Source organism: Ranitomeya variabilis, chromosome 2, assembly GCF_051348905.1.
Source record: "Ranitomeya variabilis isolate aRanVar5 chromosome 2, aRanVar5.hap1, whole genome shotgun sequence".
NCBI classification, from domain to species: Eukaryota; Metazoa; Chordata; class Amphibia; order Anura; family Dendrobatidae; genus Ranitomeya; species Ranitomeya variabilis.
In genome coordinates this window covers 599,957,115-599,978,483 of record NC_135233.1, presented here as the reverse complement: position 1 = coordinate 599,978,483, position 21,369 = coordinate 599,957,115, and the positions used below count along the sequence as shown (strand labels likewise).

Sequence of the window (21,369 nt, the reverse complement as noted above, 5' to 3'; positions counted from 1 at the left end):
TTCCTTGCCATCGTCTGGGCAGTGACAGAGAGGTTCAAACACTACCTGGCCTCCGCGAAATTCACCGTCTTTACGGATAACAATCCGCTAACGCATCTGGATACTGCCAAACTCGGGGCCTTGGAACAGCGGTGGATGGCCCGGCTGTCCAACTACGATTTCACCATCAAGTACCGGGCAGGACACAAGAATGCCAATGCCGATGCCTTGTCCCGAATGCCCAATTTGCCAGAAACGGGAGAAGACCCGGAGGCACTTGAAGAGGTGGAGCTGCCTGCGTTCCATCGCCCCAAAGCCACTCAGAACTCTCATCATGTGAAGAACAGGCACAGGAACCAACCGGATGCCACGCTGAATCCCCTGCCCCATCACGGGTGGGCGGAGACCCAGGATGGTGACCCCGCGGTCCGTCGGGTGAAAGAGCTCTTGACGCAGGCAGGGTTGCATCCCGGCCCAGATGATACACAGAAAACCCAACAGCTGTGGAAGGGGAGAAGCAAACTGTTTATCCATGATGGCAAGCTGTGCAGGAGGAGCATCGACCCACGTACTCATGAATTGGTGTGGCAGATAGTGGTGCCAAGGCGAGATGCGCCCATGGTTCTGGGAGCCTACCATGATGGAGCCGGACACTTCGGATGGAGGAAGCTAGAGAGGCTACTCCGAGGGAGGTTCTATTGGATTGGCATGAAGAGAGCCATTGAGAAGTGGTGCCGGGAGTGCGGTCCATGTAGCCTACGCAGGAAGGACCGAGGCAGCCAAAGGGCTCCCCTGCAGCCTATCATCACCAAACGGCCGCTCGAACTGGTCGCGCTGGATCATGTGAAGTTGACACCTAGCCGGTCAGGCTATATCTACGCTCTTACCATCGTAGATCACTACTCCAGATTTTTGGTGGTTGTACCTGTCAAGGATCTAACGGCCAGGACTGCCACCAAGGCCTTCCAGCAGTACTTTTGTAGGCCCCATGGCTACCCGGAGAAGGTACTGACCGATCAGGGACCAGCGTTCGAAGCCGAAGTGTTCCAAGAGTTCTGCCAACTGTACGGGTGTAAGAAGATCCGAACCACGCCGTACCATCCTCAAACCAATGGGATGTGCGAAAAGATGAACCAGGTGGTGATCGACTTTTTACCCTTCGCCATGACAGCACCCACTGGAGAGATAGGGATCCGCCCCAAGGAACAGGAAACCTACACAGACATAAAAGGGGGCGGTCCCCCTCTCCTCCTCAGTTTAGGTTTCCTGTTCCCAGGGGACAGGATCTCTGAGAAGACTACAGAAGATCATACCTGGGCTAGGAGCATCCGCCTGTGCGGTTTCTGCGGGAACGGCAGGGGATGCAGTCCAGATGCAGCGTCGGGGGAGATTCCGTTAGACGGCTCCCCCCTCGTCTGTCCGGCATGTGGGATGGCTGAGTCTGGGGGAGACGCCGCCGATTCCACGGAGCAACGCTGCAGAGGTGCGGCCTTGAAGAGGCTCCAGACGCGGACAAGCAGGTAAAGGGTCCGGGATCTGCGGCACAGCTGCAGCGGCAGCCGGTACACCGCTCCATAGCGCAGGCCGGGATAAGATGGCGGCCGCACATGCGTGGAGCGGTGTAAGAATCCCCAGAATGACCCGGAGGTAGAGGCACACTTCCGGGTCACTCACACAGCGGTGGGGGAAAGCGCGGTTTCGCGCATGCGCAGTACACCGCTGTAGAAGAAAAAAAAAAAAAAAAAAAAAAAGTTTACTGACCGGATCTTGGCCTATAAAAAGGGGGAAGTTGCAAACGCACAGGCGATGCAACATGTCGTCCCCAGGCAAAACAGTGGACCCAGCAGGTGAGCCAGCCAGCAGAAGGTCCTCATATGCCAGCCACAGGAGTGAGACCAAGGATTCAAGATCCAGAAAGTCGCAACCTCCTATTTCGGTACCGTACAGCTTCACTGGGTGAGTGTAATTTCCCCTCTGCCTATAAAGCTGACACCCTTTTCCACAAATGTCTTCTTATCCCAGGCCAAAAAGAGACAGAAATCTAAGCACAAACAATGTGCGTTATGTGACGAACCTCTCCCAGATTCCCACCCCAAAAAACTCTGCAATCAGTGTATGGCGGAAACAATGCAGAGTCCATCTATGTCGGTCACAGATATACGGGCCATAATTAGAGAGGAATTACAGGCCATCTCACAAGCCAGTACCCCCCCTAAAAAATCCGGGAAAGAAAAGGCTATATCCAGCTCTGAGTCCGAGGAGGAAGGCGTTATCCACTCAGACTCCTCACAGGCATCATCCTCTTCCTCAACACATTCCGACATTGAGGGTCGAGCTTGTTTTCCCCTTGATGGGGTGGACAACCTAGTAAAATCCATCAGGAATACTATAGGTTGTGAGGATGCAAAAGACGACCAAACTGCACAAGACATCATGTTTGCAGGGTTGGCAGAGAGGAAGAGAAGAGCATTCCCAGTAATTCCTGCGGTTAAGGCACTGATAAAGAGGGAGTGGGAGAAACAGGACCAGAGAGGTTTTCTCCCGTCAGCCTCCAAAAGGAAGTACCCCTTTAATGATGAGGAGTTAATTTCATGGACTAAAATCCCTAAGGTGGACGCTGCAGTCGCCTCCACCTCAAAACAGTCAGCTCTACCAGTCGAGCCTACTTTCTGATCCTCTAGATCGGAAGGCAGAATCGTCACTGAAACGATCATGGGAGGCTTCCACGGGCATATTTAAACCATCAATTGCCAGTACTTGCACTGCTAGATCCATGCTTGTTTGGATTGATCAGCTGGATCAACAGATCGAACAGGGGGTCTCCAGACAAAAATTGCGGGATGCGATACCACTAATTAGAGGTGCAGCAGCATTCATGGCCGATGCTTCAGCTGACTCTCTTCGCCTTGCAGCAAGATCAGCCGGTCTGATTAATAATGCCAGACGTGCGTTATGGATGAAGAGCTGGAAGGGGGATACGCAGTCAAAGGCTAAGATCTGCGCTATTCCGTGTGAGGGTGAGTTTTTGTTTGGGAAAGCATTAGACGAGATCCTCAAAAAAGCAAAAGAGAGGAAAAAAGCCTTCCCTGACCCCTCAATTCCTTTCTATAGGAAGACCTTTAGGAAGAGGCCGTTCGGGAAAAGAACACAAAATGAAAGATCGTCACGATGGGCCACAAGAGAGGGAAAACAGGGTGGCACTATGTTCAAAGGCCCCCCCTTCCGTAGAGACAATAAATTCTGAAACACCAGACACCCCAGTAGGGGGTAGGTTAAAATTTTTCCTTCCCCAATGGCGAAAAATCACGTCAAGTTCCTAGGTGCTAAATATTATTAAGGAAGGAATGAAAATAGAATTCCTCCAAATTCCCCATGATTCCTTTATTTTAACAGCCCTTTCCTCACCAGTGCAACAGAAGGCCCTTGAACTGGAAATTAGAAGTCATAGTTAAAAATGTTTTAGTTAGGGTGCCAAAGGGACAAGAGGGTAAAGGGTTCTACTCTCCGTTATTTTTAATCCCTAAACCCGATGGTTCATTTCGAACAATTATAAATCTTAAAAAACTCAATACGTTTATTAAAAATTATACGTTTAAAATGGAGTCTATTAGATCGGCCATTAAGCTCCTTTTCCCAAATTGTAGAATGGGCGGCATTGATTTAAAAGATGCCTACTACCATCTCCCTATCCATAGTAGGTATCAAAAATACTTAACGAGTGGCAGTAACTCTAGAGGGGGAGATTCATCATTTCCAGTATACAGCCATGCCCTTCGGTCTCTCCACGGCACCCAGGATCTTCACGAAGGTAATGTTAGAAGTAATGGCCTACCTTCGCCAGAGAGACACATTAATCATTCCCTACTTAGATGATTTTTTAGTTGTAGGAAATTCGTCCCTTCAGTGTGCGGAACGATTAGCTGACACTGTCTCGTCCTTAGAAAGCCTGGGCTGGATCGTCAACTATAAAAAATCCAGACTCATCCCACTTTCTCTTCAGACATTTTTGGGGTTTAATCTAGATTCCATAAAACAAAAATGTCTACTTCCCCAAGAAAAAATATCTCTTATAGAGGGTAAAGTAGTGGCGGCCATTCACAAACCTCAAATGTCCCTGAGAGCAGGAATGTCCTTGCTAGGATCCCTCTCCTCCTGTACTCCAGCCGTTCAGTGGGCACAACTTCATACCCGAACATTACAACATCAGATACTTCGGGAACAGAGAAAATTTCTGGGGCACCTTGAATCGAAAATAACTTTATCCGAGAAAGTCTTATCCTCCTTAGAATGGTGGCTAGATAAAGACAACCTAGCGGGGGGTGTCCCTTGGGTAATATCACCATCCCACACGATAACTACGGACGCTAGTCCCCACGGGTGGGGCGTACACATGGGAGATAGATTCTGCCAGGGAACCTGGGATAAGAATGAGGATTTATATTCATCAAACCTGAAAGAATTGAATGCGGTAAACTATGCACTGCGTCAATTTCTCCCACAGCTACGAGGAAGCCACGTCAGAATCTGTTCAGACAACACTACGACAGTGGCGTATTTAAACAAACAAGGCGGCACAAGATCAGACGCTCTAATGTCTTCCGCAAACAGTACCTTAATCCTGGCCGAAAAGCATCTGTTGTCCCTCTCGGCAGTCCACATCAAAGGAGAGGACAGTCAACAAGCGGACTTTCTAAGTCGACACACTCTGCATCAAGGAGAATGGTGTCTCAATCCTCACATTTTCCACAAGATAACATTGTTATGGGGCAAACCCCAAATAGACCTGTTCGCTACAAAACAAAACAAACAAGTCCAGAAATTCGCATCTCGGTCCCGTGCAGATCACCCGGACATTCTAGATGCTCTTCAAACACCATGGCAATTCAAGCTAGCGTATGCTTTCCCTCCGATAATTCTGCTTCCACAAGTAATACGGAAAATCAGGGAAGAGCAGGCCAGGATAATACTGATAGCGCCATTCTGGCCCAAGAGACCATGGTTCTCGTGCCTGCGGTCAATGTCGGTGACGGATCCTTGGGTCCTTCCCTCAATCCCAAACCTTCTCTCTCAGGGACCTTTCTTCCACCCTCAGGTGGACAGCCTCCACCTGACGGCCTGGAATTTGAAAGGCAGATATTAAATTCCAGGGGGTTTTCAAAAGGCCTAATTGATACACTCCTGCTTAGCAGGAAACCATCTACAACAAAAATTTACACCAAAGTATGGAAGAAGTTTCTTCAGTTCCATACTAGTTCAAACCCCTCTGAAGTCCCAATAAAATCTATACTAGAATTTCTACAGAAAGGGAAAGAGTTAGGTCTGTCAGTTAACACACTAAAGGTCCAGGTGTCCGCTCTGGGTGCCCTCTATGGCCATAATATTGCTGGTAATAAATGGGTATCCCGCTTCATCACGGCCTGTGAACGAGTTACTCCTGTCCACATACCTAGGGTAGCTCCTTGGGATCTAAATCTAGTCTTAGACTCTCTAACAGAATCTCCGTTTGAGCCTATAGACACAGCATCTTTGAAACACTTGTCGTTAAAAACAGCCTTCTTAGTAGCCTTAACATCGGCTAGAAGAGTCAGCGACATTCAGGCCTTGTCGATAGATCAACCTTACCTTCTCACATTTCATGACAGACTAATCTTAAAACCGGACCCCTTATACCTTCCTAAGGTAGCAGGGAAGTTCCACAGGTCACAAGAGATACATCTTGCTACTTTCTTTAAAGACCCCTCTACTCCTGAAGAACAAAAATTTCATACTCTAGACGTCAGGAGAGTAGTTTTGCAATATATTGAGAAAACTAGTAGTTGGAGGCAGAGTAGGGCTCTGTTCATAGCCTTCCAGGGCAAAAAGAAAGGATATGGAGTCACAAGAGCAACATTATCCAGGTGGATAAGAGACGCTATCCGGTTGGCCTATTCCATGAAAAATGAAGAACCTCCGGAGGGTATCAAAGCACATTCCACCAGAGCCATGGCTTCTTCCTGGGCCGAAAAAGGGAACGTGCCAATCGAGGATATATGTAAGGCTGCAACTTGGTTGGCTCCTTCCACTTTCTATAATCACTACAGGCTTGACCTGTCTTCCGACTCTGACCTACACTTTGGCAGGACTATCCTCAGCACGGTGGTCCCCCCCTAGGTGTTGGTCTCTGGAAATCTCTCCAGTGGGTGCTGTCATGGCGAAGGGTAAATAGCCGGATTACTTACGGTAATGCTCTTTTAATGAGTCCATGACAGCACCCAGTCACATCCCTCCCTAATAAAGCCAATGTAATTACTTCTATGAAGTTTATATTCTGATGATACATTGTGATGGTTGACTAACACTGGCGGTCCTCCGGGTACTCTGAAATTAAACTGAGGAGGAGAGGGGGACCGCCCCCTTTTATGTCTCTGTAGGTTTCCTGTTCCTTGGGGCGGATCCCTATCTCTCCAGTGGGTGCTGTCATGGACTCATTAAAAGAGCATTACCGTAAGTAATCCGGCTAATTGAAGACCTTGCCCGTAGAGGAACGGAACCTGTGGCCGACGAAGTTGCCTGATTTGGTGGATATCTACAATCACATCCCAGTAAATTCCACCAACTGTACTCCAGCGTACCTAATGAGGGGAAGGCCTAGCCAGTTACCCGTTGATCTGGACATGGGGGTCCTAGTCCCCGAAGATACCTCACCGGATGCGGATTGGGATGCAGAAAGGCAGCGAAGGTACCGCAAAGTACAGGAGTGCGTGGAAAGAAGTCTCGCTCAGGCTAGGCAAAAACAAGAAAGGGACTACAACCAGCACGCTCCTGCGATTCCCCTGTCACCTGGTGAGCAAGTACTTAAACGAAAGAGGAGACTACACAAGCTCGATGACCAATGGGAAGCGGAACCGTATACCATCCTGCCATCCGATTTTGACAACACGAAGGTCTGCCTCATCAGCAAGGACAGAGGGGAGACCTCGACAGCGGTATCCAGGGATCACCTTAAGGTCTGCCCCAATAAGTTGAGAGAGAGGGACACGGCCCCAGGAATCTCCCCGCCGGTGGAAAGGGAGAAGATGATCCATACCGTCCTTGGTGACTTTCCCCAGTCCTGGACTCAGATAAATCAGGCCATCGTGGTACCCGTTCTAATGTTTCAGCAGCCGGACCCACCAGAAACAATGGTGGTACCAGATAATCCGGCCCCGCAACCTCAACAAGCCTTACCTGAAGATGCCATGCCAACCGTTGACCCGGCAAATCCTCCCTCTGCTAGCGGTGAATCTGCTGTACCCACTGTTGATAGCAGCAGCTCTGAGAACTCCAGCCTGCCCGTGCTACCCAGACTCACTAGAATTGTAGCTAGAAGACAGTGCACTACACCAGTGGTAGCAAGCATAGTGGGCCCTGTTAGGCCAATAGCAACCCCTGCGCTGCGAAGGTCCACACGCAGCACTCAAAACCAAACTCCCCTCCGCTACAAAACTTGGAGGTATTGATAAGGGCTGCTATCTAGTTGAAAATGTTTGTGTACATATCTTTTGTTACAGGTTGTAAAATGGACAATAGAGTAATGGACGGTAAATTGCTCAAAAACTTTCCAAAGGTGGGACCCCTTTGTTTACCCGGGGTCCCCGCCGTTTCAACCACTGGACTGAGAGTCATAAACTGTGCATGACCTAACTTTCGCAACGTTCAAGAGTCCTCACCTCCCATAAAGGGAAGCACTGTTATGTTTACTTGTTTATGCTATTTCGAAATTTTGTGTGTTTTCTGTTAACATGTATTATTGTTCTTGTTTTCCCAGTCCGGGAGTACTGGATTTAACCGGTCCTGGTTGTTGCAGTACTGTGGCTCCGCCACTAAGGGGAGCTATGGTACGTCTGATTGCACTAAAGGAGTTTCTCTGACCAGGTAACACTCACACTACACTTCACACTCCGGCCACCAGGGGGGGTGGTTCTATCTAGTAGGCCACTCCTCACACTCTGGTAAAACTGGGGGTTGGACAGGAAGACAGAGAGAGAAGTAACTGGGAAGAGCTAGTGAGAGGACCTGTCAGGGATGGGATCCTGGCAGACTCTTAAGAGCAGAACTAACCAGTGAACAACGGGAATACAGTAAAGAGGAATTAGGACCAGAAGGAGTCGTGCTGTTAGACCGAGGCAACATCCTTCTGAGGCGCAAACAGTCGGTGGCCGGAACGCCGAGCAAGTAAGAGACTCTAAGTACTACTGCAAACCACGGCAGGGCAGCCAATTATAGGTTGGCTGTCTCACACAAATCACCTAAGCAGACAACGGAGGCAGCTGTGGGAGAGGGGCGACTCTAGGGTCCCGGAAGAACTCCAGGCCTACCCCGTCATACGGGTGCGTCCTACCATATCACCTGGGGGACGGAGAGAACGAACATCAGAGACAGGCAGAATCAGTTGTGAGGACTATCCCGGGAGCTCAGCAGGGAAGGACTACAACACACAGCGCTAGGAGGTAGACACTGATTCCCACCTGTAAAGAGAACTCCTGATGTGCCTTTGGACCGGCCGGTCTCTGACAGCCCTGTTGACAGCACTCTGGACTGAGGACTCTAAAACCTTCAGTAAAGAGGTAAAGAGACTGCAACCTGGTGTCCTCGTTATTTACTACGACCTACATTGCACCGCAACATTACCATCGCATCTATCATTGTGCGCCCCTCAGCAGGGTCACGGACCGGGTCTAGCCACCGTGACCACCCCAGAGCAGAGACTCAGAGGCCCGGTACCGGGTACCCCTCGGCCCTGCGGCAGTGGGGGCGCTACAGAATCACACTTGTTTAGTGGCTCTGCACCTCAGCTGATAGTGGAAGTTTTCCACTATGACATCCATTGTGTGCTGTGATTTTTAAAAGGGTTGTTCAATTTTGAAACCTCTCTCCTGTAACATGCATATGGCCGAAGCCCTTCCTTTTTGGAATCACATCGGCGACAACTGCTATTAGGTGCCTATTCACTTTTCCACTGGATCTACCCAAAATGTCACTAAGAAGCAGGGCCGTATTTATAGTTTCTGCTGCCCTAGGCACTTTTAGTGCTGCCTCCCCCTTTGGTGAGTATGACACTATCGGCAGTGACTTTGGCAAAAATCGCTGATGTGAAAGTCGCCTTTTGCAGCAGATCCGGCAGTTTTTCCGCATCTGCCACGTAACGGATCACTTACGGCAACACTGCGTTCGGCCTCATTCATTCCCTATGGGACTTGCAGACATGCACGCGATCCGGCAAATGCGGTACTTGCAGCAATGGAAAAAAACACTGCTAGCAGTGTTTTTTGTATCACCGCAAGTGCAAAACCGCAAGTGCGGCACATGTCCGCAAGTAGCCATCACTACCTGTCTCTGCACCTTGCTAGCTCATCCCTATCCATCCCTCCCTGACCTAAAACTACACTATAAAGCTTTAGAAAAACAATTTATTAACTGACATATTCCATTGACATATGAGGGCTCCAGGCTACAGCGTAGACTGGGATGGGCAGTCTCTGGGTCTCCATTCTCTCTCTGTGCACATCCTCAGTCCCTGCCTCACTGCCTGTGCACAGACCTCCCTCCACCGGACCCGGTAATCGCCGCTCGCAGTAGCATACCGGCAGAGATGTATCTAGGGTTTCTGGCACCAGGGGCAAGAATTAATTTTGGTGCCCCACCCCCTCTGCCAAGGACATATGCGATTTGCACACTCAGTCATGTGCCCACGAGCTCCTCTCCCTAATGCTCTCAATGATCAGTGAAAAACTGAGAGAAGCAGAAGAAAAGCTCGGTGTCACAGGACCATAAGTGTAAAAGTCGCTTGTGAGTGAAGTGTCCATGTGACGACTACTGGAACCTGCAGAGCTGAATCCTGACATCGCAGCTTCTGAATTCTCACAACTCATGCACTGCACACTATTAGGATTCTCCCTTGCCGGTGGACAGTCATGTCAGAACAAGCATGTGATTTGTATATTTCTGACCCCATTCCGACTAGACGTGCCCGGCCTCACTCAGTTCATTTTCATTGACGGAGGCCACACATGTCTAGTCAGCATGTGACCGCATGAATGTAAATCGCCAGCACAAGAGAATTCTGACAGCGTGCAGTGCGCACTGTGAGAAGTCAGAAGTCTGCAGTCACAAAGAATGACTCATTACAAACCTGGACATTTCCTGTAATGTTCCTAACATAAATAAAAACATGAGAATTAGTATCACAAATAACATTTACATCCAGGTACCTTATAGATGACGTCGTCTCTGGAGCCTTCTCCTTCTTTTCTTCATCTTGTCCAGACCTCATGATGAGTTTTCTCATCCACAGCCTTCTCTGCAGACTTCCATCTTCTCTGCTCTTTTGCAGAAAGTCTCCACATGACGCCCTTAAAGATACAAGTGTCATTATAATGCTCCTATACTATATTGTCTGCACAAAATATGACCCCCACACTGTCCCTCTTATGGTACATACTCTTCACACTGACCTCTCCTTTCTATACCGGCCCCCCTCTTCAAACTGTCCTGTCATACTGTGTCCCCCTATAGGGCGTAGTATTTATACTCCACCATATTTATACTCCATCCTCCCACCCTGTGTGCATGGCTCCCCCATCCTCCCACCCTGTGTGCATGGCTCCCCCATCTTCCCACCCTGCGTGCATGGCTCCCCCATCCTCCCACCCTGCGTGCATGGCTCCCCCATCCTCCCACCCTGCGTGCATGGCTCCTCTATCCTCTCACCCTGCGTGCATGGCTCCACCATCCTCCCCTGCGTGCATGACTCCCCTATCCTCCCACCCTGCGTGCATGGCTCCTAAATCCTTCTAGGAGGGAGGGGGCGGGAAGGAGGGAGGAAGGAGGGGGGGGCGGGCACTTGACCCCCGAGTTTTATTTAAAAAAAAAAAATAAGAAAAAGCCTAGCTCAAGTGCGCCCCCCCGCATCCTGCCGCCCTAGGCACGTGACCTCAAGTGCCTAGTGGCAAATACGGCCCTGCTAAGAAGTATCTTGATACATTACAATTTTTGGCATTATTTCTTTATTTCGCCATGTCCATGTAAGAATCATTACAGTGCTGACACCTAGTGACCAAGAAAAGTTGAATGATATTTCTTCCTTGCAACAAATAAACTGAGCAGTGACAGAATGACCACTTTTGTGCTGCCTTACAAAGCAGAGTTAGGGTGTGGGAGGGGGTCTGGGAAGGCAGGCCCGACTCCAGGTTTTCGTGGGCCCTCAGGCAAAAGAGTCTCATTGGCCCCTTTAACACATACCACGATTCATGATGCACAGGTACGGCAGAGAAATATAGGTATAGAACAATGCCAAATATTTCACTTACTTCTTACATTACATGAGTGATATCAATAGCTCAGAAACTGGACAGTATAGTCCTCCATACAGTATTATGGGCACCACACAGTGCTCCATACAGTATAATGAGCCCCATATATTGCACCATACAGTATTATGGGCACCACATAGTGCTCCATACAGAATAACAAGCCCCATATATTGCACCATCCAGTATTATGGGCACCACACAGTGCTCCATACAGAATAATGAGCCCCATATATTGCACCATACAGTATTATGGGCACCACATAGTGTTCCATACAGAATAATGAGCCCCATATAGTTCTCCATACAGTATTATGGGCACCACATAGTGCTCTTTGCAGAATAATAAGCCCCATATATTGCTTTATACAGTATTATGTGCAACACATAGTGCTCCATACAGAATAATGAGCTCATATAATGATCCATACAGAATAATGAGCCCCGTATATTGCTTCATAAAGAATAATGAGCCCCATATGTTGCTCCATAGAGTATTGTGGTCACCAGATACTGCTCCGTACAGAATAATGAGCCCCTTATAATGCTCCATACAGTATTATGGGCAGCACAATAGTAGTTGTCTGTGATGTGATTTCAAAAAGGAAGGGCATCGGCTCTTCTCTGGTGCAACGAGCACGACTGAGCCTTTTAGCAGTAGTCGCAACCGAGCTGCTGTCTGGTTGTGCTCTGACACTTTACAGACAAGGGGTGTCCCAGTCCTAGTGTGCTGTAGGATGTGGGGTGCATCACACTCACTTGTAGACCACAGGCCTCCGCTTCCTCGAGGCTTCCTTCCTCAAGAGCCACCACACACAACTCTTGGAATACCAGATTCTTTGCAACAGTCAAACTTTTACTACACAGGCCAAGTTCATTAGGAGGGTGCCGGTGGGATAGGGCACTGCAATTCAGACTTCCTTCCTCCTTAGCACAACTCCTCTTCTGTTCTGCCACACGTTCATTCTGGACTTAGCCCAGTCCCACTGACTCCATCAGCCTCAGGGATTCATTGTACACTCCGGCAGTGCACCCGGGACTGGCCATCTTCTCTCCATGTAACTCCATGTCCACCGATCTCGTAATGTTGGAAGACCAGGCCCGCTCCATGGTACCTGGCCCGATCCCTAGGCTCCAGACCCTGTTGGAATGTCCATCAGGGATCTCTATTTGGCTGCGCACTGCCCTGAACGTTAGGCACATGCTGCCCTAACAACCCACCCCATCTGAACCTGTACTCCACTCCCCACTTCACTGGCTGACACTAAACTCTCTCTAACCAGGAAGCGCCCCCCCACATATTCTCACTAGTGCCCTAGTATTGGTCTAATTCTAACCTTAACCATTTCCTATGTACATGCTAACCTGTTCTATATCCTATGTTGTCCTTATGCTTATCCTTATGCTATATTCACATTATGCTCTAACACTTTATATCCTGTACATCACCATAATACATTATATTACATTACATTAGACACATGTTACTTTTACATAGAAAACCGCACAACAGTATTTGACCAGTGCATCTGTTGTCTTCAGAGGCAGGAACAGGGTAAGACAGTCCACCTTCCTACATTCCACCATCTTTAAACATGGTCGTCTTCTACCATACTGGGATGTGGAAGACAACACACACCATTCAAGAATCACGTAAACATTTAAACTGTTACTGTTAATTAACACTAGCAATTTTATGTTTCCTATACCATCATGGATCTATGGTCTTCCAAATGCAATGGTTACTTCCCTTTCTCATTCTGCTGCCCATGTACTGCACGCCATACTGCCCTTCCCAATAATCACTCATGATCATGGGCCATCAGGTTCAGGTCTTCAGCAACCTTAATTGTTCCTAGATTCTTTCTGGGATTTCACCGATGGATGCCTACCAGCTACCGGGCACAGTGGAGGACTCCTAAGTGGGCACAAATTGGGTCCTTAGATCAGTACAGTCAATGCATAAGTGGCCCAGTTGTCTGCTTATTACCTGTGAATGCACGATCATTTAAGAAAACGTTGCAATATTCACTTTTCACTAAAAAGATCAATCCCCTCCAAGCTTTAACAGATAATTTGACTTTTTGCCATAATCACAGAAAAAAGATTTTTTTACTTTGCAAAAACATAACAGCAGAAAGCAGGGCTGTTCCGACGAGTTCATGTAGCTGCCAAGCTTCATTTAATGATATTATAAGAGTCTGACAGACAAGATAATTGAATCGCTTACCCAATGCCACTGGGAAGATGAGAGCTCCCTAACCTGCTCGTGTAGTTGACTTTTCTTATCTCAGTCTTGTATCTGCCAGAAAGTCTGTTTGTTTGTGACGTAAATTGCAAACAGAATAAAATCTTTACAGCTTGTAAGTCAATTAAGGAGATGGTGCGTTCTTAGGATCTGTAGGGTCCTTACCCTTTGCCTTGCCCCACACCCCTCAGTACAATAGGTGCAGGGATTGCAATGCACTCAGGCCCTGGATTCTAACTACACACCTAGATGGACAGCAGTACTGCGAGAAGAGTACCCACTATAGGGAGATACTGGATAAAATGTCCTCATATGTAAATAATTAATAATAGTCCATTAATTAGGTGATCACACTCATGTAAAGGTGGCCATACAGGTGCGTAAGTAGCTCTACTCTCTCCTTTTTACCCCATCATGCAGTGTGTTCTCAGTAATGATAGGGTGATAAGTGGCTACGGAGTTCTCTGGTATCTGGTGGTAGATTATTTCTACTGAGAACAAAGGATCAAACATGTTGAAATCCAGCATGCCCAATCCTTATTACCCCTGACATCTGCTGCCAGGGAAAAGTTGAGACCCTTCCATATACATTAATTGGTTGTCGCTTTTGCCAAAATCGAAGAATTCTGTTGGCATTCATCTCCTGTATAGTTTGGTATGTTTCAGGTTGCAAGCTTCACTCATTTTCAGACCCCCTTATATGCAGTATGCATCCTGCTCACAGTTTCAGATTTTTCTCATGTGGATATGTAATACATGCTGGATATGAAGGCTGTGTATCCTGGATACAGCTGCCTTCACTAGTAAATGCATCAGCACAGCTTCATTCCTGGAGTGATTTCTCCTACTATATGATGAAGGACACGGACTTCTGGAAATGCTGGCAAATCTTCGTGGCATCACTAAAACCACACAGGAATAAGTGCTTCTGAAATGCTTCTTGTGCATTACACCTTAATTCTCCATCACCATCGAGTTCCAGTTTCTAATCATTCATATAAAGGGCCGGAAACAGGACATGGCATATAAAAGGAGAGTGTGGTTCAAGGGGGGACACCTTTCATTAATTAGCATTCAGTGCTTAGGAAATGGATGGCACGGTGCCATTCCGCCACATATTAACACAGGGAACAGGATGCTCATTCATCCTTAAAGGGAATCTGTCAGTAAGATCAACCCTGCTAAGCCATCTATATGGGCACATAGGTCATAGGAAGCTGAATAAAATGATACCTTGATATCCGGTACCAAGTGTCTTATTACAGAGAAATCCATGTTTTCCTTAATATGTAAATGAGCTTTTAAGCTCTCCCAAAGAATCTTCCTTTAGAGAAAAAGGGTGTTACCAGTGTGAGACATGTAATAACTGGCAGTCTGCTCTCTGGATCGACATGTCTCACATTGGTAACACCCCCTTTCTGTAGAGAGAGATTCTTGGGAGATCTATGTCCGGCCCATAGATCTTAACCGCTCATTTACATACTAGGAAAAACATGGATTTCTTTGGAATAAAACATCGGATCGCAGATATCAAGGTATTATTTTATTCGTCTCCCTATGACCTACATGCTCATATAAACGGTATAGGGGGGTTATTCCCAGTGACAGATTCCCTTTAAAGGGAAGCCAGGTTTCCATGCTAACCCTAAAAATTATATTTACTTGGCCTCCACCATTCCAGGTCTTCATGTATCTTTCAAACAATGTGGAGCCAGGTTCTCACAACTCAGCAGGTCAGTGCCTTCTGATAGGACAAGAGCCTTAGGTTTTTATAGTTGAAATCAATTTCTGTTCGATGTGAACATGCTCCTGCCATTGTCAGTTTTCGCCCCCTTTTTTTTGGGGGGGGGGGTGGGGGGAGATGACACCAATGTGTAACTCACCAGGGGGTGAGAAAGAGCACAAGAAAAAGCTCCACACAGTAAGAAAACTCTGCTTCGCCCCAAGGCATAATACGTGTGCTACAGAATTATATAGAATGAAGTCACCAAATAGGTTTTTATTTTTTAGATGTTTTATACATTTGCAGATTTTCTTATGTTTACTGCATCATTAATGTGAAAATTAATTGTGATCCTAATTGTCCTTCAAGGGTACGTATTTTTAGTTAAAAAAACAAACAAAAAAAAGCAAAAACCTGTTGTACTACAAAAAAAAATAAAGTGAAGAAGCTATATAAAATGTCAGACTTCACGATTTTCTGCTCCTTCCTCTATATAAACATGAACAAGAGCTTCCAGCTGTTTTGTCACTTGTCACCGCCACTGCGTTGACGTTCTCTTACTGCCTCCGTAGTGAATCTGATTGAGTAACCTGTCATTGTATCTCACCCTTTAGTGAATCTCCGATACACAGTAGATCATGACAAATCTCAATCAATAGCGGTGAAGGTTAGCAGACTGCTTATAGTCTCTGTGCAAAAATAACCAACAGCTACGGAAGAAAGCAAATTTAAGACAGTCAATCTGGGGCCGGATAATGGATGACGTGATAGAAGAAAAACAGGAGAAACTCAGGCTATTAATCTTCTCTGACATGGAAATCATTGAAAAGCTTTAATATTTCTTTCTTTTTTTACTATTTCAGAGACGTTTTAGCATGTGAAATATTCACAGTTGGCATCTCATAATACTTTTTGCACCAGACTATGTCATTCCAGTGCAGACAGGCATGTATTCAATATATAGGCAAAAGCCCAGAGCATCACAGTCAAGGATGTCAATATCCTAAATGTACTCATCTGAATGAATCCTGCAGTCCTGTGTTACAACTTTCTGTTCTGTTTAATACTAGACAGATAGAGGAAATAACATGGGAGTAAAGGATCAGACTACATACTCTTCCTGTGTAGTCTGTAACCGTGGAAACACAGGTCTACAAAGAAGCTGTGTCAATGACTCACTAATTAAGGTGGATCCTCAAAGCCCATGATCCAGCTGGACATACGGGCCACTGCAATGGTGCAGCAGGCAGGGGAGGCACGCAGGAGAAAGGTAGCAGAGGTGCTGGAAGCTGCAGACAGACCGGATACGTCCGTGAGACTGCAGACAGGTAGCAGAGGTACTGGAAGGCAGAATGGAGACGTCCGGGAAACTGCAGATGGGTAGCAGAAATCCTGGAAGCCGATGGCAAACAGGAGACATCATGAAAGCCACAGGAAGACATGTAACAGAGGTCCTGGAAGACTGGGAACAGGTAGCAAAGGTCCTGGAAGCCGTAGGAAGACAGATGTCCTGGAAACTGCAGGCAAACATAGTTCCTGGATGACCAAGAACAAGTAGCTGAAATCTTGGAAGACCGTCAACAGGTATTAGAGATCGCAGAAGTCGTAGGCAGACAGGAGACTTCCTGGAACAGCAGGCGGACACATAGCAGAGGTCCTTGAAGACCAGAAACAGGCAGTAAAGTGGAAGCTGCAGGTGGACAGAAGACTTTGTGGAAGGTGCAGGCACATAGTAAAAGTCCTGGAAGATCAAAAACAGCAGAGATACTGAAAGCTGCAGGCGGACAGGAGACATCCTAGAAGCAGCAATAGTACATGTAGCAGAGGTCCTGGAAGCTTCAGGCAGGCAGGAGACATTCTGGATATCGCAGGCAGACAAGTTACAGAGGTACTGGAAGCCGCAGGCAGACTGGAGATGTCCGGAGACAGCAGACATTTAGCAGAGTGTTGTGAATTCCGCTCTTGGGCTCCCTCCGGTGGTTTTGAGTGGTATGGCTGTTTCTTGGATTTAGCATCAGCAGCTGCTTCCACTGATCGTCTTTCTGGCTCGGCTATTTTAGTCTGGCCTTATCCCTCAATCAATGCCAGTTGTCAATTGTTCCTGCTTGGAGTCTCGGCTCTTTTGGATTTCCCTGACACTCTGACCTTTTCAGCAAAGATAAGTCCTTGCTTGTCCTTTTGCAGTCCTCTTGGTGTGGACTTATTGTTCAGCACATTCTATGTTTTGCTCATTTGTCCAGCTTATCAGTATGGATCTATTCAGCTAAGCTGGAAGCTCTGGGCAGCAGATTCTGCCCTCCACACCTTTAGTCAGGTGTGGAGATTTTTGCATTTCTCTGCGGTGGACTTTTTCTAGTTTTTATTACTGACCGCACAGTGTTCTGTCCTGTACTATCTATCTAGCTAGAAGTGGCCTCCTTTGCTGAATCTTGTTTCATTCTATGTATGTCATTTCCTTCTCCTCTCACAGTCATTATTTGTGGGGGGCTGTCTGTCCTTTGGGGATTTTCTCTGAGGCAAGATAGCTTTCCTGTTTCTACCTTTAGGGGTAGCTAGTTCTCCGGCTGTGACGAGGTGTCCAGGGAGTGACAGGAACATCCCACGGCTACTTCTAGTGTTGTGTTAAGATCAGGAACTGCGGTCAGTATAGTTACCACCTGCTCAGAGCTAGTCGCATGTCGCTCCTAAATCACCAGTCCCTAACAGTACAACTGGCCAAAAATGAGTTGAATGCATCTCAAAAGAAGGAAAAGAAAAAGAGTTCTGAGCCATTTTTTTTTTCTTTAGTCTGTTTTGTCTTTTTCCTTCCTCTTAATCTCTGGGTGGTTCAGGATTTGGGCGCGGGCATGGATGTTCAGGGTTTGTTTTCTCGTGTGGATCAGCTTGCTGCAAGAGTACAGAGTAGCCAAGATTATGTTGTTCAGACTCCGGTTTTAGAGCCTAGAATTCCTACTCCAGATTTGTTTTATGGGGATAGATCCAAGTTTTTGAACTTTAAAAATAACTGCAAATTGTTTTTTGCTCTGAAACCCCGTTCCTCTGGTGATCCCATTCAGCAAGTTAAAATAGTTATTTCTTTGCTGCGTGGTGACCCTCAGGACTGGGCATTCTCCCTTGAGTCAGGGGATCCGGCATTGCTTAATGTAGATGCATTTTTTCAGTCGCTCGGATTATTGTATGACGAACCTAACTCTGTGGATCATGCGGAAAAAACCTTGTTGGCCCTGTGTCAGGGTCAGGAAGCGGCAGAATTATACTGCCAGAAATTTAGAAAATGGTCTGTGCTCACTAAATGGAATGAGGACGCTCTGGCGGCAATTTTCAGAAAGGGTCTTTCTGAAGCCCTTAAAGACGTTATAGTGGGGTTCCCCACGCCTGTTGGTTTGAGCGAGTCTATGTCTCTAGCCATTCAGATTGATCGGCGCCTGCGCGAGCGCAAAGTGGTGCACCATATGGCAGCGTCCTCTGAACAGAGTCCTGAGCCTATGCAATGTGATAGGATTTTGACTAGAGCAGAACAGAGGGGATACAGACGTCAGAATGGGCTGTGTTTTTACTGTGGTGATTCTGCTCATGCTATTTCTGATTGCCCTAAGCATATTAAGAGGGTAGCTAGATCTGTTACCATCAGTACTGTACAGCCTAAATTTCTCCTGTCTGTGACCCTGATTTGCTCATTGTCATCCTTTTCTGTCATGGCATTTGTGGATTCAGGCGCTGCCCTGAACTTAATGGACTTAGAATTCGCCAGGCGCTGTTGTTTTTCTTTGCAGCCTTTGCAGAGCCCTATTCCTCTGAGGGGTATTGATGCTACACCGTTGGCCAAGAATAAACCTCAGTATTGGACTCAGCTGACTATGTGCATGGCTCCAGCACATCAGGAAGATTGCCGTTTTCTGGTGTTGCATAATTTACATGATGTTGTTGTACTGGGTTTTCCATGGTTACAAGTACACAATCCAGTGCTGGATTGGAAATCTATGTCTGTGACTAGTTGGGGTTGTCAAGGGGTACATAGTGACGTTCCTTTGATGTCAATTTCCTCTTCCCCCTCTTCTGATGTTCCTGAATTTTTGTCAGATTTCCAGGATGTATTCGATGAGCCCAAGTCCAGTTCCCTTCCTCCACATAGGGACTGTGATTGTGCTTTTGACTTGATTCCTGGCTGTAAGTTCCCTAAGGGCCGACTTTTCAATCTATCTGTGCCAGAGCATGCCGCTATGCGGAGCTATGTTAAGGAGTCGTTGGAGAAGGGGCATATTCGGCCGTCTTCGTCACCATTGGGAGCTGGATTCTTTTTTGTTGCCAAGAAGGATGGCTCCTTGAGACCCTGTATTGATTATCGCCTTCTTAATAAGATCACGGTCAAATTCCAATACCCTTTACCCTTGCTTTCAGATTTGTTTGCTCGGATTAAGGGGGCTAGTTGGTTTACCAAGATTGACCTTCGAGGGGCGTATAATCTTGTTCGTATTAAACAGGGTGACGAATGGAAAACTGCATTTAATACGCCCGAAGGCCATTTTGAATACCTTGTGATGCCTTTTCGGGCTTTCTAATGCTCCTTCTGTATTTCAGTCCTTCATGCATGATATTTTCCGCAATTATCTTGATAAATTCTTGATTGTGTATTTGGATGATATTTTGATTTTTTCCGATGATTGGGATTCTCATGTGAAGCAGGTCAGGAAGGTATTCCAGATCCTTCGTGATAATGCCCTATTTGTGAAGGGGTCTAAGTGCCTATTTGGAGTTCAGAAGGTCTCCTTTTTGGGGTTTATTTTTTCTCCTTCGTCTATAGAAATGGATCCTGTTAAGGTCCAAGCCATTCATGACTGGATTCAGCCCACATCTGTGAAGAGCCTTCAGAAATTTTTGGGCTTTGCTAATTTTTATCGTCGTTTCATTGCCAACTTCTCCAGTGGGGTTAAACCCCTGACCGATTTGATGAAGAAAGGCGCTGATGTGACGAATTGGTCCTCTGCGGCTGTTGAGGCCTTTCAGGAGCTTAAACGCCGATTTACTTCTGCCCCTGTGTTGCGTCAGCCTGATGTTTCTCCTCCTTTTCAGGTTGAGGTTGACGCTTCTGAGATTGGGGCAGGGGCCGTTTTGTCACAGAGGAATTCTGATGGTTCCTTGATGAAACCATGTGCCTTCTTTTCCCGAAAGTTTTCGCCTGCGGAACGCAATTATGATGTCGGCAATCGGGAGTTGTTGGCTATGAAGTGGGCATTTGAGGAGTGGCGACATTGGCTTGAGGGAGCCAGGCACCGCGTTGTGGTATTGACCGATCATAAGAATCTGATTTACCTCGAGTCGGCCAAGCGGCTGAACCCTAGACAGGCTCGATGGTCCCTGTTTTTCTCCCGTTTCGATTTTGTGGTCTCATATCTTCCGGGATCTAAGAATGTTAAAGCGGATGCCCTCTCTAGGAGTTTTTTGCCTGATTCTCCTGGAGTTCTTGAGCCGGTTGGCATTCTTAGGGAAGGGGTGGTTCTTTCTGCCATCTCCCCTGATTTACGGCGGGTGCTTCAGGAATTTCAGGCTGATAAACCTGACCGCTGTCCTATGGGGAAGCTGTTTGTTCCTGATAGATGGACAAGTAAGGTAATTTCTGAGGTCCATTGTTCGGTGTTGGCCGGTCATCCTGGGATTTTTGGTACCAGAGATTTGGTTGCTAGGTCCTTTTGGTGGCCTTCCTTGTCGCGGGATGTGCGTTCTTTTGTGCAGTCCTGTGGGACTTGTGCCCGGGCTAAGCCTTGCTGTTCCCGCGCTAGTGGGTTGCTTTTGCCTTTGCCTGTCCCTGAGAGGCCCTGGACGCATATTTCCATGGATTTTATTTTGGATCTTCCTGTGTCCCAGAGGATGTCTGTTATCTGGGTGGTTTGTGACCGGTTCTCTAAAATGGTCCATTTGGTACCTTTGCCTAAATTGCCTTCCTCCTCTGATTTGGTTCCATTGTTTTTTCAGCATGTGGTTCGTTTGCATGGCATTCCGGAAAATATTGTGTCTGACAGAGGTTCCCAGTTTGTTTCCAGGTTTTGGCGGGCCTTTTGTGCTAGGATGGGCATTAATTTGTCTTTTTCTTCGCC

The 21,369-nt window shown here is 47.1% G+C and overlaps 1 protein-coding gene and 1 long non-coding RNA gene across 4 annotated transcripts in view; one reads left to right on the top strand and one right to left on the bottom strand.

Annotated features, from left to right (window-relative positions):
* The window catches only part of PLCG2 (phospholipase C gamma 2), a 182,677-nt gene extending 172,402 nt beyond the window's left edge, over positions 1–10,275 (bottom strand). For all 3 annotated transcript variants that reach the window (XM_077288594.1, XM_077288592.1, XM_077288593.1), the window contains exon 1: positions 10,209–10,275. In XM_077288594.1, the coding sequence (XP_077144709.1) occupies positions 10,209–10,270 (62 nt within the window). In that variant the 5' untranslated portion in view covers positions 10,271–10,275. The remainder of the gene's footprint in view (positions 1–10,208) is intronic.
* Positions 1–21,369, top strand: part of LOC143807253 (uncharacterized) — a 165,794-nt gene that overhangs the window by 7,631 nt on the left and 136,794 nt on the right. The gene's annotated exons all lie outside the window — the stretch shown is intronic.